General features: G+C 46.0%; 6 protein-coding genes and 1 long non-coding RNA gene across 11 annotated transcripts; 4 read left to right on the forward strand and 3 right to left on the reverse strand.

The window, feature by feature from the left end:
- Window positions 1–362: 362 nt before the first annotated feature.
- Window positions 363–2,260, forward strand: LOC6731305 (dnaJ homolog subfamily C member 28). Its single transcript, XM_002078425.4, has 2 exons — window positions 363–605; window positions 676–2,260. The coding sequence occupies exons 1-2, from the start codon at window positions 519–521 to the stop codon at window positions 1,666–1,668; spliced, it is 1,080 nt and encodes a 359-aa protein (XP_002078461.1). The 5' UTR covers window positions 363–518; the 3' UTR covers window positions 1,669–2,260.
- On the reverse strand, window positions 1,883–10,678 carry LOC6731306 (trifunctional purine biosynthetic protein adenosine-3). The gene is made up of 7 exons (XM_002078426.4): window positions 10,502–10,678; window positions 6,112–6,359; window positions 5,402–6,051; window positions 5,120–5,345; window positions 4,536–4,957; window positions 3,428–4,477; window positions 1,883–3,369 (listed from the first exon to the last, which is right to left on the reverse strand). Exons 1-7 carry the CDS (start codon window positions 10,676–10,678, stop codon window positions 2,081–2,083), a joined length of 4,062 nt encoding a protein of 1,353 aa, XP_002078462.1. The 3' UTR covers window positions 1,883–2,080.
- LOC6731307 (pupal cuticle protein) lies at window positions 8,598–9,451 on the forward strand. The gene is made up of 2 exons (XM_002078427.4): window positions 8,598–8,705; window positions 8,777–9,451. The coding sequence occupies exons 1-2, from the start codon at window positions 8,694–8,696 to the stop codon at window positions 9,317–9,319; spliced, it is 555 nt and encodes a 184-aa protein (XP_002078463.1). The 5' UTR covers window positions 8,598–8,693; the 3' UTR covers window positions 9,320–9,451.
- On the forward strand, window positions 10,347–12,380 carry LOC123327377. 2 transcript variants are annotated; one of them, XR_006542114.1, is made up of 3 exons: window positions 10,347–10,361; window positions 10,450–10,915; window positions 10,981–12,380. It is a non-coding gene; the product is annotated as an uncharacterized LOC123327377 (long non-coding RNA). The 2 variants fall into 2 exon arrangements; XR_006542115.1 differs by having other exon boundaries at window positions 10,450–10,898.
- On the reverse strand, window positions 11,818–14,120 carry LOC6731308 (morphogenetic regulator of filamentous growth protein 1). Its single transcript, XM_002078428.4, has 3 exons — window positions 13,558–14,120; window positions 13,022–13,479; window positions 11,818–12,771 (listed from the first exon to the last, which is right to left on the reverse strand). Exons 1-3 carry the CDS (start codon window positions 13,609–13,611, stop codon window positions 12,153–12,155), a joined length of 1,131 nt encoding a protein of 376 aa, XP_002078464.1. The 5' UTR covers window positions 13,612–14,120; the 3' UTR covers window positions 11,818–12,152.
- A 175-nt stretch (window positions 14,121–14,295) lies between these two features.
- On the forward strand, window positions 14,296–15,778 carry LOC6731309 (mitochondrial magnesium exporter 1). The gene is made up of 4 exons (XM_002078429.4): window positions 14,296–14,752; window positions 14,813–15,245; window positions 15,313–15,489; window positions 15,550–15,778. The coding sequence occupies exons 1-4, from the start codon at window positions 14,636–14,638 to the stop codon at window positions 15,720–15,722; spliced, it is 900 nt and encodes a 299-aa protein (XP_002078465.1). The 5' UTR covers window positions 14,296–14,635; the 3' UTR covers window positions 15,723–15,778.
- Window positions 15,779–15,901: 123 nt separating this feature from the next.
- LOC6731310 (ras-related protein Rab-30) lies at window positions 15,902–18,262 on the reverse strand. 4 transcript variants are annotated; one of them, XM_016178814.3, is made up of 2 exons: window positions 17,955–18,262; window positions 15,902–17,810 (listed from the first exon to the last, which is right to left on the reverse strand). In XM_016178814.3, exon 2 carries the CDS (start codon window positions 17,737–17,739, stop codon window positions 17,068–17,070), a length of 672 nt encoding a protein of 223 aa, XP_016023879.1. In that variant the 5' UTR covers window positions 17,740–17,810; window positions 17,955–18,262; the 3' UTR covers window positions 15,902–17,067. The 4 variants fall into 4 exon arrangements, with proteins under 4 accessions (XP_016023879.1, XP_016023878.1, XP_039151541.1 ...); XM_016178813.3 differs by having other exon boundaries at window positions 17,944–18,262; XM_039295607.2 differs by having other exon boundaries at window positions 17,878–18,262.
- Window positions 18,263–18,279: the final 17 nt, after the last annotated feature.

An 18,279-nucleotide genomic window follows, 5' to 3' on the forward strand; every position in this document is an offset into this window, starting at 1 on the left:
GATGAGCGTTGCTCGCCCGCAGATTTGGTCATCGCCAGGCTTTAATTGCAACTAGTAAGTGTGGAAATTTGCTTCTGTGGATTTGGGTTAGACTTTCATTTAGAACAAACACGCATACATTAAACAAATGCGCAATATTTGCATTAGGCCACATTGAACAGTACTCGTACACCCAGCTTACTTTTTTTATTTTGCCATCCTCACTTTTAAATATTTCAGACACTATAAAATATACCTTAACATGGTTCTCAAATATTATGATCTCGAAAAAATAACGTTTGGCATAATTCAAATAACTAAAAAATTTTATGCATCCCTGGAGTGACCATAACGGCTAAAATACTAGAAATGTCTTGCAGTATTTTTATACTGCACCACCTACAAAACACAACAACTATTATCAACAGCTGATCGCACGGAAAACATAAACAAATGGTTTAAGTAGTAGAATTTATTTTAACGTCAGACGACGTAGCTCGAAAATTGCTTAGAAAATAACTCCATAAAGTGTAGTAAAAATGTGGTTGGCTGGGAATCTGTTCAAAGGATCCGTAGCAATCAGTTTCGTGCGCTTGCTGCATTTCAAGCGAAAGGAGGTTTATATGGTGAGTAAAAGTTGTCCCAAGATTTCTCGCATTTCCAACTATTATGCAATATTGCACCTGCTATCTTTAGGAATGCTTCCGCATCCTGGGCGTTCACGAATCAGCTGATCAGAATACGGTACGCCATGCCTACTTGGATTTGGTGAAACGGGTGCATCCTGATTCGGGAACGGAGGAGGCCAGTGCCGATCGCTTCCAGCAGGTAGACGAGGCATTTCGTGTGCTGCAGGAGAAATTCGCCAAGGGAAGGCGAAACATTCAGGAGGACGAGGAGGAGGCCATGGAGTTTGACATCAAGCATACGGCACCGCAGCATCGGCAATATCTTTCCAACGAGGGCATCGGAGTGGGAACTCCCTTTCAGCGGCAGAAGCAGTACCAGCAGGTGCGCGCCATGAAGGCTCAGGAACGCGTCCTGGAGCACCGCATCGACAAGGCGGCTGCCGGAGAGAAAACACTGATGTCGAAGGGCGGCAGCCACTTTCGTAAACATGCCATTAAGACCAAATACGGTATTGATCGTGTGGTCGAGGATCTCATTCAGGAGGCCATGTCCAAGGGTGACTTTAACAATCTAAACGGGTCAGGAAAGCCCCTGTCCTCGGCTCAGTCACAGAATCCCTATCTGGACTTTACGACCCACAAGTTGAACAAGATTATGTTGGACAACGGCTTCACGCCAGAATGGATAAGCTTGGGCAAGGACATTCGCGATGCGATTGCTCAGCTGAAGAAGAAACTGCGCCAGGAGCGCAAATACTACGGCGAATGGCCATTGCAGCGCCAGGAGGATCTGGCAGCCTGGAAAGTATTCACGCTGAATCACCAGGACGATGTGCAGCAATTGAACAAGCTTATTGACAAGTACAATCTAATAGTGCCCATTCTGGAAAATCAGTTCTTTCGCCTGAACCTCGATAGGATGGCCGAACCTATATTTAAGGATCCGGAATTGCAGCGCAACGTAATCAGACCCGAAATGAGAGCTAAACACAGCAGCAATATAGAGAATCAGGGCAGTTCCAGCACAAGTTTGTTTTCACTAATTAGCAAACTATTGTAATTAAAATTGTGTGATTGTAAAATATGTGATATTAGATGTAGATTAATGTGCTGTAAGTTTATGTGTACAATATATGAAATAGTTCAATAATCCAAGAGGCCTTTTTGTTGTTATAATGTTAAAATCATTGATATGTTCTTAGTTGAAAATCATGTAATTAAAAATGTTGGATTTTTTTATATATAGTTTAGTTAATCTTTAGAAACTTGTTGGATTATTTTTAATCAAACTTGAAGTTTATTTATATATTTTTGTAAATAGTTTTTTATATAAAAAGGAATGCTGCCTAAGCCTATAAAATTTCCTATACAACTAATTAACGTCAAATTATCGTTGAAAGTTCAAGATTATAATTATAACTAATTTGACAAAAAGTCTTCGAGTAAGATAAAGTCATCCCTGCTTGTTCCATTTACTGACTGCTGACTTCCGGAGAAATGAGAGCCGTTCCGTTGGCCAACATTGCCAATGCCCTTGGAAAAGCCCAGTGCTCAGCCTTGTGGATGCGTTGCGTCAGCGAATCCTCGTCGTCATCGGGCAAAATGGGAACAGCAGCCTGAACTATGATCGCTCCCGTGTCCACACCCTCGTCCACGAAGTGAACCGTACAGCCGGACTCCTTTTCGCCCGCCTCTAAGGCCTGCTTCTGGACATGCAGGCCAGGATACTTGGGCAGCAGCGAGGGATGGATATTGACGAGCCGTCCACGCCACTCCCGAACGAATGGAGCACTAAGGACACGCATAAAGCCGGCAAGGCAGATCAGATCCACCCGAGCCGCCTTCAGATTTCGCGTGAGTTCCGCGTCATAGACTTCTCGGCTAGCGAAATCCTTGTGAGAGATGACCAACGAAGGTATTCCGGCTTGCGTGGCACGCTGCAGACCCAGGACACCAGGCTTATTGCTGATTACCAGCACAACCTCGGCATGGATACCCTGTGCCGAGTCGCGCGTTGCATCTATTAATGCCTGCAGATTGCTGCCCGTTCCCGAAATGAGGACAGCAACTCGTTTCCGACGCTGGGAGAGCATCTTTTGTGTCCTGGTCAATGACGCCTCAAAGTTCTGGACCACCACCTGCGGCTTCTTCGGATCCTTGCGGGCCACCACCTCGCCGACCACAGCTGCTCTTTGCGGATAACGCAGCTCCTTGAGAACGTTCTCGACTTCCGTGGGGGCCACCACCAGGACCATACCCAAGCCGCAGTTATATGTGCGCTGCAGCTCAGTGGAACTAATATTTCCGGCCGCTGCAAGCCAGGCGAAAACGGGCGGAAGCTGGAACTTATTGGCATCCAGGCGTACGGCGAGATCCTTACGCAACACTCGCGGTATATTCTCGCTCAGGCCTCCTCCTGTAATATGGGCTAGTGCCTTGATGCCGTGATTCCCGCGGGAGAGCAGAGTGGACAGTGCCTGGACGTAGATCTTGGTGGGTACCAGCAGCTCCTCGCCCAGCGTCTTCTCACTAAAAGGCGCCTTGTCATGCAGACCCAAGCCCACTCGCTTCAAAACGGCGTGAACCAAACTGAATCCGTTGCTGTGGACGCCAGACGAAGGTAAGCCGATGAGCACATCTCCTGGCTGGATTTCATCCAAGAGGGGTAGAATTCCGCAGTGTTCTGCTATGCCCAAAGCGAAGCCAGCCAGATCATAGACCTGTGGTCCGTACAGCAGTGGCAGAGCTGCACTGTGTGAGTCTGGAGGAGAATGCACTAGTAAAAATTTGTATATAAAAAGATAGCAAACCACACTTACCAATGAAACTGCTGTTCGCCTGCCTGGCGCCCTCTTGAACCCCGGAGTGAACCTCCTTGGCCAACTGCTCCTGCCAGAGGCCGCAGGCATAGTAGCTTGAGAAACTGATTGGCTCGGCTCCATTGCAGAGGATGTCGTTGACGCACATGGCCACCAAGTCGATGCCCACGCTCGTGTTGCGATTCGTTTGCTGCGCTATTTTCAGCTTGGTGCCCACTCCATCGGTGCCCAGGATGAGAATGGGGTCCTGGTAGTGGGTGGGTATGCGCGTAAGCCGACGACCAGCTGCATTTTCGAAGCATTCCTCGCGAGGAGCTGTTAAATCCGAGTTGGAAGGAAGTTTCTTGAGTTCTTCGGGCAATTCCCGATCGCCGATACCACCGAACGGCGAGGCCACCTTCTCCAGTTGTTCCACAAAGTTGCGCACCTGGACGGGTGATCCACCAACCTTTGACCGCCGTTGCAGGACACCCAGCACTTTGGCTCCCGGAAGGGACGTTCGCCACAGCTGACTTGACTGAGGCAGGATTAGAACCATGCCAATGCCGCAGTTGTGCCGCTCTAGAAGCGTTTGGGCACTCAGCTTTAGCTTTCCGGCCAGCCAACCAAAGATTTTGGGCACTGGGACGGCACCGAAATCCAGCGTTGTCTCGAATCCTTCGGGAAGAAGACGGAGGACATCGTTCAGCAGACCATGGGTCACATGAGCCACAGACTTGATCTCATCTCCTTTCTGAAGATGAGGCAACAGCTGCTGGACATACAGTTGAGTGGGCGTGGCCAAGACATGGGCCAAGGTCAGGCCATCGTCGCCTCCGTCCACGGGAGAGCGCTCTTTGAGATTCACTTTGGATGCCGCCAACTGGGTGAGTATCTCATTAAAGCCGGCGCAATGGAGTCCAGATGATGGCAGACCGATGAGCAGGTCACCCGGCTGGTAAAGATCGAAACGGGGCAGGATTCGAGACTGCTCCACTATGCCAACGCAATAGCCAGCCATGTCGTGCTGACCGGGAGCATAAAGAGAGGGCATCTCTGCAGTCTCACCACCTGAAGAGAAATTTTAAATTAATCGATGCATTTCAGAGGAGCTCGGTCATGTGCTCACCCACTAAGGCGCATCGCGCATCCCGGCAGCCATCAGCCATTCCCTTGACCAACTGGGCGGCCAATGGAACTTGCAGCTTGCCACAGGCAATGTAGTCCAGAAAGGCGACCGGCTCGGCACCCACTTCCAGGACATCATTAGCAGCCAAGGCAAACAGGTCGTAGCCCACATTTTCATACAATTCGTGCTCAAGGGCAAGGTGGATCTTGGCTCCGACTCCCTGAGTGGCCTCAGCAATGACTGGCTCCTTGTAGCTGAGTTCCTTCAAGCGGAACAGTCCTCCAAATCCACCCAAGCCGCCAAGGACGCCCGGGCGCTGGGTGCCCCGAGACAAGGGCTTGATGCGTTGCACCAGTGCATCTCCAGCATCGATGTCCACTCCACTGTCCTTGTAACTCAAGCCCGGGGCACTGGCACTGGCACTACGTATGGAAAGGATACGGAAGAAGATAGTAGTAGCTGATCAATTGGTTATTTATGAAATGAGATTTAGTGGGAGGCCAATGATAAACTAGATAAAAATTCCAATCTTGCTTGCTTTATTTAAACTGAGTCTTTATGCATGATGATTCACTTGTAATTACATTTTGAACGCCTTCTGGGCAATGTCCGTTCGGTACTGAGCTCCAGAACCCGAGAAAGTGATGCTGCCCGCCAATTTGGTGGCCTTCGCAGCGGCCTCCTTCAAGCTGCCGTCCAGGGCGATGGCAATGAGAACGCGACCGCCATTCGTAAGGGCTTCCTTTTGTGCATTCACGGCAAGGCCGCTGTGAAAGACCAGTTGGGTGGGCGTGTTGGCAGCCGGAAGTCCTGAAAGTACCATACATGCAATTATGAAGGTCGAAGGGAAGTGGTCAAAACCTTACCCGATATGATGCAACCCTTTGTGGAGGTCTCCGGATAGCCAGCACTGGCCAGGATCACACCCACGGCACTCACTCCATTGCGCCATTGCAGGGGAATCTTGTCCAGCTTTGCGCTGCAACAAGCCTGCATCACCTCGAACAGATCGTTTTCGAGCAGCGGCAGAATTACCTGGGTCTCCGGATCTCCAAACCGGCAGTTAAACTCCAGCACACGGGGACCATCGCGTGTCAGCATGAGTCCCGCATAGAGTACACCCTGGTAGTTGATTCTCTCCTTGATCAGACCCTGCACAGCCCGTTCCAGCACTGCCTTTTGCACCAGTTCCAGTGCTGGCTGGCTGATCAACGGACATGGGCAGTAGGCGCCCATGCCTCCGGTGTTTGGTCCAGTGTCGCCGTTGCCCAGACGCTTGTGATCCTGGGCTGGCAGCATGGCGCGCACACTTTTGCCATCGGTGAAGGCCAGAACGGAAACCTCTTCGCCCTCCAGCAGCTCCTCCACCACCAGCGTGGCACCCGCCTGTCCGTACTTCAGCTCTCCCAGGATCTCGTCCACCGCCTGGCAGGCCTCCTCCGCATTGGCGGCCACCACCACGCCCTTGCCCGCGGCCAATCCAGCAGCTTTCACCACCAGAGCTGGATACGGAGCGCTATTAAATAAAGAGATTTTTAAATGGATTCTATCTAAGCATATAAGGTGGTAATTATACCTTCTGATGAATGCCTTGGCCTTTTCGGTGTCCGTGAAACTCTCGTAACGCGCTGTGGGAATCCCATGGCGCAGCATGAAGTCCTTGGCCCACTTCTTGTCCGCCTCGATTTGGGCACCTTGCTTGCCGGGACCAAAGCAGGGGATTCCAGCGCTCTGCAGCACATCGCCCAAGCCCAAAGCCAGGGGATCTTCGGGTCCCACAACCACCAGGGCTATCTGGTTCTCCTTGCTCCATTTAGCAATAGCCTTTAAAAGAGGCGAAAAAAATTAAGTTAGTAAAATAAACTAATCAATTTTTAAATGTTTTCAATTTAATAATAAGAATTGTAGCCCAGTGATTCATAATTTCGTAACAAATATAAAGCAATTCATTTGGATTATTCCAGATCATCCACAACAATACAGGCTTGTTGTGATGAAATATATAATCGAATAACCAATGTTAAAATTACTTAATTGACATTGTAATCGCATTTACAACTGATGCACTGATAAATTCTCGCCAAAAAGATATCATTTTGTGAGATCCGGCAGTTTGAATCTCAGAATTTGCATCGTAATCGTGTTGATTCCAAAGGCAATCTGCAGTTTTGAGATCATAATTGGGTTTTCCAATCAAACCGGGTCACGATCGTCCGCCACCTCTTGGGATCCTCATTGTTTTAGGTTGTTTTGACTTTTGGAGGCAACCACATTCCAAGTCAAAGATAACACTCCTCTAAGTACACAACCGGTTCCATTGGCAATTTGTCGCCAAAATACTAAATGCCTTCCTAATTGTTTTGCCATTAAACTGGGTCTGTGGGTGCATTGTCTTCGCACTTGGCGGATCGATGGCGATGATGAACTGACTCAGGCGCCAGCTATGTCAGCCATGTCAACAAACCAAGTTAATCCCAGCTTGATCGCTGGTCCGGTTTCGATTTCGGTTTCGGATTCGGATGCGTAGCCGTCGATATCGTTAGTCAGCTCTAATTCGAATTGGCGCCAACGCAGCACCGGATTACCTCCCCGCGCTCTGGAGAAACGTGTCTCGATTGCACTGGCCTGCGTTCCAGACCATTTAGCACCTGGGAAGCTCATCCTCATCCCGATTTCCTGACCCCCGTCCACTTCATCCGGTTGACTGTTTCTCGTTTCCCAGGGTTCAAGAACGTTCACACAAAATGACGCTTTTATTGGCCCATTTGGCTTTCCAAATTAAGAGCGATTTGGCAAACCCGGCCAAGGTTTTAATTTCCCGTAACGAAGGTTGCCACGATCTTATGACAGATGGTTTGGAGCCGCAGAAGAGAAAGATCAACAACTTTTATATCTGTTCAGTTCTGGTAAGACTCGCATTCTCCGACTGGCTCTACCCAAATTTGGCTAGAACGTTTTCGCCTTTATGCTTTACAGAGTGCGCTCATGATTTACTGTATTATATGCAAATTAAGTGCGGGAGAATGGGTTGTGGGGATGTGGGTATTTGGCTACCAGGAGGGGGAGCAGCAGGTCTGGAGCGGAATGCTGCCACATTTGTCTGCGGATAAGTACGGAATTAGATACGCTTTGCTGAATTAGTCGGACGGGTTTTGAGATCGGCCAAAAGAAGTATCATCCAGGGGATAGCAGGAAACTGCGTCTACGTTGCCGTCAAGTGATTGAATTATATGCTTGATGATAAAAATCCAAAGATCATTTATCAGAATACCTATGCTTATGCAATTTCTAAGAATAACCATGCAAATAAATTCAGCGCAGAATGTTGCGTATCGAGTCGAAGAAGTAATTAAGCTTAATTAACCCAAAATTGGCATTTGGGCTGTAAAGCGTTACTTAACTGGAAAGTCATTTCCTTTATAACTAATTTGCCTCGAGGACGTCATATTACAAAAAGTCTATCGGTTATATGGAAATTCCAGACATAAATTTCAGCGCAAATGAGTATTATTAAATTAACTAACTGTCAGCGAAACGTGGTAGCTAATTTCTAGTGCATACCATCGATCATTCAAAAACAAAAGTTACATTTACTACACATCTTGAATACATCGATTTTTTATATGGTTTTTACGACACTGCAGTTCAACGATCGTTATGGTATTTAGAGCTCCTTGGGATGGTAAGTCGAGCCGGGCAATATGGGATTTTCAAGATCAGCCACAATACATATCAAATTGTAAGTGCCCCAACCTTCGAGTAGGGCATAACCAACCATTCACGAATGTTTCATTTAGGTTTTAACTCGGCTTTCCGTTTTGCCGGACTACACACCGTCCCACACTTTTGGGAATTGCAGCGGCGACAACGACAAATAACGCCGTTGATACCTATATAAAATAATTCCTATAAGAAATAAAATCATTTTATTTATGACTGACTAAGGCGACCAGCAGCGATGAGATGATGTAGATGGAGACGATCATGACGATCATGACGATGACGAGCGGAGATGGAGATGGAGACGGCAACGGCAACTCGGAACTGGGTTTCCGAGGCGAGGTATAGCCAAAAATCCGCTGGTGAGCGGATGGATATAAAAACGAAAGCGTCCGAGAAGCAGGCAAGCAGTTTAGAACCAAACTCGAACGCGACACCATGTATTTGCTTGTAAGCATCAGCTGGGAATTTCCCGAAAATGGATTATAATCGCCGACTCTCGTCTCGAATCCCACCCACAGGTGAACTTCATCGTAGCGCTGGCCGTGCTGCAGGTGCAAGCCGGCTCCTCCTACATTCCGGACTCGGATCGCAACACACGCACGCTTCAGAACGATCTGCAGGTGGAGCGGGATGGCAAGTATCGGTATGCCTACGAGACGTCCAATGGCATTTCCGCATCGCAGGAGGGATTGGGTGGCGTGGCCGTGCAGGGCGGCAGTAGTTACACATCACCCGAGGGCGAAGTCATCAGTGTGAACTATGTGGCCGATGAGTTTGGCTATCATCCCGTAGGCGCCCACATACCCCAGGTGCCGGACTACATACTGCGCGCCCTGGAGTACATTAGGACGCATCCCTACCAGATCAAGGACTACTACACCGGCGAGCTGAAGACCGTGGAGCATGATGCGGCCGCCTTCAATGTGTACACACGCAACATCCAGGATCATACGATCCCCCAATCCCGACCAAGCACCACGCCCAAGACCATATACCTCACCCATCCGCCCACGACCACGTCGCGACCTCTGCGCCAAAGACGAGCTCTTCCGACGCACTGATGATCGATGGACGTGATTCTTTGGCGGGGCAAGGGGCTGGTCTCTTCGGCGGCCAGCGGGCGAATCTGTGAATTTTGATCTAAACAATTAATTAAGCCACGAACAATAAATAGAAGTGCTAAGCAAACATAAGCTAAAGTATAATCGATCTGTCGAGTTGTCTGCTGAGGATCATGGATCACATCATGGAGCGGCATAAACAATTTTGGTTATTTGATTCTGTTTATGGAAGAGCAATCAACTTGAAAGAAGTCTGCAAGAAATGCGAGCTATTTAGACTGAAAGTTTATAATTGATATTAAATTTAAAAATTGGGGGAATCCTATTAAGCTGTTGAACCAATATATTTCGCCAATTTAAATTTCCATATTTAAAAACGAACCAAATAACACCTGTTGTCCGCGATTTAAAGTCTATAAATGATGGGATCGTAAAAGTCGCATTTGAAAGATACAATTTGAAGGAATAAAAAGTGGAAAGGCCCCATTCAAAGGTAATTTTTGTATAATCTAAAAGAGCACTTTTTTGCCACTGCTACCTGCTATAATTAATTAACCGAAATGAAGCAGATAAGGTACTTAAACTGGTTTTTTTTTCACTTTCAGTTGTAGTTATTTTTGTGTATTCCATTATTTAAGATTAAAAAACATAAAGTACTCATTTTTAAAAAATTTACATAGGTATATGTTGTAATTTAATCAACCAATATGTAGATTATATACATATACAACAAACTAATAATTTACAAAATTAAGCAGTGAATGCATAGTGCGAAACTACTAGCACACGTGGAATATTTATAAAAATATATTTCCAATAACGAGATAGATTACACATCACTTATCAGCCAGACGTGCAATCGCGCCCCCATGGCCCGTCTAAGGGTTAAAGCGCCGCGACGCTCCAAGATTGGATGCAATGAAACGTTTTCCCAGCATCTCGATTACGGATTTATGGCTGCCGCTCAGCATAAAGGTTCTCGTCGAGCATCGAGTGCGTTTCTTACCACGACCAGAAGCCATAAAAGCGAATATATCACTGGGTAACACCATTAAATGGCAACCAAACGCATTAAATGACCAAAAATGAGCACCCGCTACCCAATTAACACACACATTTGCACTTTTCAGTAACTTTAGGAACCGCACGAAGGTCGCTCCAAGGTCGGCGTAACGAACCTACCTCGAAGTCCTTAGGATCCAACGTCTTGGCATCCAGATTCCGACACTTCTCCACCAGCTGGATGCCATGGCTGCCCGGCAGTGCGTATATTTGGGCCACCTTCGGAGATTGCGACAACTTCCAGCAGATCGCGTGCTCCCGACCGCCGCTGCCAATGACCAGAACGCGATGCGACATAATTCCGCTGGAGTGGATGAACCACTAATCAAACTAATTCGACTTAATCACGTTTCCAGAGCAACAATAACACCAAACTAATGCGCACCCACGTGTTGATCGAAAAGCACGCGCGATTTGAAGTTTAAAGCCCGTTTCGATTTCGAATTCGGATCAAACCGCTCGCTTCGACGCCTCTTTTTCAACTAAAATCTGGGGGAATCGAGAAGTTGGAAACTAGGTAGGCACAGTACGTATGTATGTATGTGCATAAATGTGTGAATATGAATACCCTATCCATGCGCGATTATGTTTGTCTTCAGGTTCAGGGGCTGATAAGAGCGCTTCCAGTGGGTTGATTGCAATATTTTCTACACAGACGAAAATCAACTAGATGGCAACTAGATTTCTTCTATATGAACAGAATTTATAAATGCTTTGATATAGATGGTATAGTTCAAGTTGATATAGTAGTATAGTACATACTACCCTTAAAAGTTAAACAAACAATTTATGCCTGTGCTAGCATTTTTTTTTCCAGTCCAACCGCTGCTGTTTGTTGTTTTCAGCTGGACGATTGGAAAAGTTGCTAATAAATAACAAAAACACGACGATAGCCTTTCGGGACCCCTGCAAAATCAACGATCGCTGGGGGTAAATGGAGCAGTAACTCAAATTGCATTCGCTTATCAGGATCACTTTGTAAATCAAATAAACATCCGAAAGATCTGGAATTTTTCCTCAAAAAGTACATACATATGTTGCTTAGCTGCTTTTATGCGAAATATTAGATCAGCTGTATGCTAAAAGCTCTTCTTAAACATACATATATGTATCTAGAATAAAAGCTCAAAGCTAAACGAGGTAACTCCCCGGGTAAGCTTTTAAGATCAGAAACTACTTTCTCTACCATACAGGGAAAAACTATATTTATAATCCTAAATATCCCGAAAAATAGCCTTAGGTACATAACATTCACCACAATTAGTCAGACAGTTGAATCGAAAATCATTAATGAGGTCGAAAACAAGTCGAGTTTGAATCAACATCCGCTGATTAATTAGGTATTGAAAGGCAACAGGCAATAAATAAGATCGAATCTCGAGCTCAATAATTTGCGGGATCATTGCACTGCAGAAATCATAATCTTGCGTCACATGTTAAAATTACCGTTTCATTTTATTAGTATGCATTATACAAAATTTTGTGGTGTGAGTTGTAAATTTACAAAATATCTACCATAGTCCGTCATAAAATTTGTTTAAGATAGGTGTGGATACTCCTCGGGTCTAGCCAGTGGGTAGATCAACGAAAACGCGCCACATCGAACCTGAGTGCGACATTGAATCTCAGAATGCGTCGTGGTTTGCGCTTTTCGCTTGATTTTAATTTTTATATATATATATATTTAAAAACATGCATTTGGAATCGAAGTACCAAGTTGAAAATTAGAAGTTATTGAAAGAGACAGGACTTGCTCCATCGCCGCAATCTGTTACCGCCGCATCTGAAAGCCAATGGAGCCGTTCGGACAGGGACCCTTGGGCAGGCGCAGGACTAGGTCGTTGAACGGATGCGGGTGCTGGCCGAGCTGCTGCGCGTGATGATTCTGCTGCTGCTGATGCTGGTGCTGCTGCGGCGACTGGAGCGACTGTTGGCGCAGGAGGGCAGCGGACACCGATCCGCCCACAACAGGTGACCAGCTCTGCTGCGGATTGGGAGACGACTGGGGCGGCGCCTGAGCCTGCATCCCAACACCGCCCAGTCCCGATCCTCCGCCTCCGTACGGCGGTAGCCGTTGATTGAAATGCTGCGACGGCTGCTGCTGCTGTTGCTGTTGCTGCGGATGCTGATGTTGCGGGTTATGCGGATAGTAGTAGTTAAGGCCAGGCTGATTGTGCAGCCCCGGGAAGTAGCTGTTGTAGTTATTATACATCGGCGTCACTTGGGACATCTTCGGTGCCGAACTCGAGCGGTGCATTCCGCCTGCTGGATGGCTACTATTGTTGTTGATGACGTTGTTGTTGCTGACCGCAGAGGGGGGAGTGGCAGGCGTCGGCGCGGACGAAACAGCCACACTGCTGCTATTGACAGCTGGCATGGAGGGAGTGGCCCTAAAAATACGAATACGAATATGTGCACATGTCTGATTAAATGTGTGTTTCTGTTCAGATGTCTCTATAAATTAGACCAAATCATAAAGAAATATTCTAGTATCAAGAAAAGATTAAGATTAACTTGCATATCGACAAGACCCTGATAGGTCATATTTGGCTGTACCTATTAGTGTTGCGATAGCAAATATTGGTCAAACATAAATAAAGTAAATTTTGGAAATTAAATCAACTTTTTATAGCAACTTACGGTTTGTCATCCTCTGGGTTTTTGGCAGCACCCAGGATGCGCAGCCTGGCCTCGGCGTACTCCTGTTCGCGCTGCTTGAGCGTCTTGATGGGCTGTTTCGGTCGCATCCCGTTAATGTCCCGCCGCTCCTCCGACTGGGCGGGCCGTCGCAGTATCTTGACGGTCTGGTTGCTGGTGGGCGTGCAATATGTGGCCGCATCGTAGTCATTGGTCGTCTTGTGCAGCACCATCATGACGGGCTGCTGCTGGGTAGATGAGTCAACCTCTGCTGGCGGTGCTTGGGGCTTCCGGGCAATTGTGATCTGCCGTGGCGGGGGATTCCCGCCCCCGCTTCCACCACCATCGCCGCTGCTGAGGATTTGTGAGGAATCCTGTACGCTCTGCGGCCGTTGGAGCAATTTCATTTTGTTGACAGGTGGGTCGCTCGCCTGCAGCTTTGTTTGCAGAGTCATAGAGAGCTGGGCAAGAAAAAATATAAGGGGGTGTTCCATCGGTTATCAGGTATGATGCTCAATCACATCGCGTGGCACACTCACCCCATCCTCGTCGATTTCCTCCCAGTTGTCTAACACATCCTCGCCATGGGACATCGTTCGACAAAGCACGTTGCTAGAATATATACTCGGGTTTTGGTTGCGTTTTCGCTCACTTCCTTCTCTTGCGTCTGCTGCTGCAGCTCGCACTCTTACTGATACATGATTCCTTCGCACTTTTATCAGACATAAGTTATGCGTATGTTGGCAAGCACACTTTTATCACGAAATTCGCACCCAAGAACCCTACTGAAAAAACAAAAAACAATACGCAACAATTTGGCCTGCTGCTAATGTCGTTCTTGTTGTTGTTGTTTTCCGTGGGCTGGTCTTCTTCTTGCTCGTCAGGTCACAGCAAAAGTGACAGGTTTTGTTCATTTGCACGGAAACTGGGAAAGTGGTTGCACTTTACTGGCCCAACCCGCACTGCGCCAGAAGATACTTGGCCCACCCACCTTTGATATCTACAATTGTTAACCATTTATTTTTAACGCTTTATTAATAAAAGAAATGTGTGGCCGCCGCACGCGTTTCCCTGCGAATGACAATCGAAATTTGGAATCGTGGAATTTCCGATAGAGAGTGTAATCGAACGGAAAATTTAAAATTTGTTTTGCATGTAATTTTCTAGCAATCCATTTCATTTATAATGACAATGTCGTGCAGAGCAAACTTTAAGTTAGTTATACTAGAAAGCTTGAAACACGAAAAAGAAGAATGAACATTCTGTTTGGTATTTCGATTAGCCATGTCATACCAAAAACTGCAATCGATAGGTGAATGATAAGCCAATGTTAGGTGTATGTTATGTTAACATGATAAGCAAATCAGCTGTTCCCTCTGCAATTTTGGAACAGCTAATGAAATATTCGAAATAGATAAGAGGCACTCTTGATCATGGAAATTATAATACCGCGCTATTCGGAATCACACAGCATTATCATAGGTCAGCAACCGCCCAGCAAGCAGATCACCAAGCGATAGCATTCATCAGGAAGCCACCGATCTTCAAGCACGTGCATTTCGTTCAGAAGCTGACGGAATTTCTCGGTGTGTTTACGTAAATAGTTAAAATTCAGCAATGGAGGAGGTCGAAATCAGCACAGAAAAGAAATCCAATCCCGTAAAGTCATTTATTGCGGGCGGCGTGGGAGGCATGTGCAACGTGCTCGTTGGCCATCCTTTGGACACAATAAAGGTAAGCTCCAAAACTGTGGTTAGAAATGGAATCGATGTAATGCTTAAAGTTCCACTTCAGGTACGTCTCCAAACCATGCCCACACCTCTACCTGGACAACCGCCGAGATACAAGGGAGTCATAGATTGTGCCGCCAGGACATTTCGTTATGAGGGTTTTCGCGGATTCTACAGAGGAATATCCGCTCCACTCGTGGGAGTAACACCCATTTATGCCGTGGACTTTGCCGTCTATGCGGCGGGTAAACGATTGTTCCAAACGGATGACCACATTAGGCTCACCTACCCACAAATCTTCGCCGCGGGAGCCTTGGCCGGAGTTTGTTCCGCCCTTGTCACAGTGCCCACCGATCGTATAAAAGTCCTTCTACAGACGCAAACCGTGTCCAACGGACCTCTGCTCTACAATGGAACCATTGACACGGCCGCCAAGCTATATAGGCAGGGTGGCATTCGGAGCCTCTTCAAGGGAACCTGCGCGTGCATTCTGAGAGGTAAGTTGTTAATTAATTGCTTAATATTATAGTAATATAATAGTAATGCATACTTTTGTATTCATAGACTCGCCCACCGGTTTTTACTTTGTGACCTACGAGTTCCTCCAGGAATTGGCTAGAAAGAAGTCCGCCAATGGGAAGATTAGCACCACATCAACTATTCTGTCCGGTGGAACGGCGGGCATTGTATTTTGGACTTTGGCCGTGCCATTCGATGTACTTAAAAGCCGTCTCCAGTCGGGTGAGTCATCCAATCGCCAATCGCTGTACTTACAATGATTTACAAATGTCATATTTTCAGCACCTGAGGGAACATACAAGCACGGCATTCGCAGCGTTTTTAGAAACCTCATGGCCACAGAAGGCCCAAAAGCTCTATTTCGCGGTATCCTGCCAATTCTACTTCGTGCCTTTCCCTCCACCGCAGCAGTTTTCTTCGGCGTGGAGCTAACCAATGATTTGCTGAAGGCTTAAATTTAAGAATTTGTATTTTAGAGAGGCTGTTTAGAATAATAAATATTGTTTACATATGCGGTTGAGTTTAGTTTATTTGGATTTCTGATATTCTATCACCAAAATGTTTAAAATATTAGCTATGCGCAGTGGCCGAGGGATATTAATGGATTTTTTAAATAAAACGCCAATAATTGGTATCCGATTTAAAAAGATAAATATATTTTACTTTACATGCTGAAGAGATAGAGAGGCTTGGCTTACATTTTAAATACATTTTACTTTACATGTTAAAGTATCTTTACATTTATGCTCAGTTTCGATTCATTCCAATTGGATGTGCAATCGAAAGCTTCTAAGCAGAACAGATCGACAATATTAGAATTAGAAGTTAATTAAAAAACACTCTTTTCCATTTTATTTTTATTTAGTTTATTTTTTATTCAGCTTTCTGGTCTATTCATAGTTTCTAATTCTTAATTTTTGGAATGTCATAAAATCACCTTAAACACTATTACGAATATCATTTAAAAATCGCATTACCAAAGATTGCACATTAATCGTAAAAATATGTAAAAATAATTGCAAATAAATATGCATAAATTGTATATGTATACAAAAAAAGTTATGTATAAAACATGCAATACTCCTTAGGACTCAATTGAAATAAACTAAATGGTGTGCATAGCATTTTTGATATCATAAATTCTTCGTAGCATTGGCTGTGATGCTCACTTGGTAAACGATCCATAATCAGATCAATACATACTATATAATACAAATCAAGAAAATCAGGCGGTTCTAAACACCTCCAATGGAGTTCTTGTAACACAAATATTTAGCATCCTTAGTCATTGACAGCTAGTTTCCGATAGGATCTTAATCGTGATAAATAGTAAATTAGTTTTAACAATCAATTTCTTTCTGTAAACCAAAGGGGGTACAGAGTTTATCAAAGAATAATAAATTTTTTAGTCTTGTAATTAAATGAATAAACCTTTAAGCATCAACAGAATATCACGATAAGTGTTTAACTATAACAGATTAGCTGCACAGTTTCCAGATCCGTTTGCACATTGTACTTTAAATGTTCGTTATTATCGTAGTTTAGTGAAAGCGATGAGAATTGCTCTAAATACTTTTACATTTAAAGGTATTTGTAGCCAAAGTGTTTTAACAATCTAATAGGAATCGTTACAAGGGCAAACGATCACGTCATAATCTTGCTTATAAAAAAAAAAAATTGAACATATGTATGGGTTAGAATGTGGGAGCATTGTGGTAATAAAAGATAAATGGAATATCACGATTAGTCCTTAACAAGTTACATATTAGCTGCTCAGCTTCCAGTTTAGTTTGCAGCTGCTCAGCCGCCTTGACTAGAGTTGGAGCCGCCGCTGGCGAGTCCGCCACAGCAATTGCTCTGCGCTGCCTTGGCACTGAAGCTCCCCAGGCCGATGGAGCTGCCCTCCGACTGACGCTGGGCGGCTGCCGCTGCGGCCGAACTACTGCCATCCTTGCTTCTTGCCTGACCAATCAATTCGGCGGCAATCTCGTAGAACAACCGCTCCACATTCTCTGCCTCCTTGGCGGATGTCTCCAAGAAGTACATGTCATGTTGCTTGGCGAACTCTTCGCCAATCTGGGTGGGTATCTCGCGATCATCCCTGTCCGTCTTGTTACCCACCAGGATTTTGAGTACCTTGGAGTTGGCGTACTCCTGGATTTCGCGCAGCCAGTCCGGCAGGCAGTCAAATGTGGGCTGGCAGCTGATGTCGTACACCAGGATCAAGGCGTGAGCCGAACGATAGTAGCTTTGCGTGATTGATCGGAACCGCTCCTGGCCGGCGGTGTCCCAGATTTGTAGCTTGATCTTCTCGCCCTCCACCTCCACCGTCTTAATCATGAAATCCACACCAATCGTGGCACCCTGGCCAGGTGGAAATAGGCCCTGAGTAAAGCGGCGCACTAGGCAGGTTTTTCCAACACCAGCATTGCCCACCAGGACGATTTTGAACAAGAACTTGTAGTCCTCCATTGGGGATGTTGCCAAAATGGGTTGGTTTTCGGGTTTTTGAGTCGCTGGGTGTGGGCAAGTGTGTGTGTGCTCTGCGAAAGTAGACGAAAGTTAGTCGGAGCTTAGACACACCTAGTCAGCGACGCGTAACGATTATACTTTGCTGGCTGGTGGTGGTTCGTTGGATCAGCTTACGCCATCCCCAGCGAAGACAACGCCTCTCACCTGTGGCTCACCTGGGGCTCTATCACTAGCTGGCCAACGGCTGTTAGCCTTTTTTGGCTTATTTGGCTAAAAGGTGATGACTCAACAGCAGCTGTAGATGCTTGTTACTCGCTTATCTATGCGAATCGGCCCCAAATCTATTCAGCAGGCTTTCGGCCAGGTTAACTATGCTTGCAAATTGGTAATCAACTGGTTGCATGCTGCCGCATTAATTGCCAGCCTTAATTTTGCCTATGTTTACCAACAGAATTTTGCTGTATTTCGACGTGATGGTATTTGGTTAGAGATGTGAGAAAACATCAATTCCAATAGCGATACTTAACAATGTTTTTCTTG

Source organism: Drosophila simulans, chromosome 2L, assembly GCF_016746395.2.
Source record: "Drosophila simulans strain w501 chromosome 2L, Prin_Dsim_3.1, whole genome shotgun sequence".
NCBI classification, from domain to species: domain Eukaryota; kingdom Metazoa; phylum Arthropoda; class Insecta; order Diptera; family Drosophilidae; genus Drosophila; species Drosophila simulans.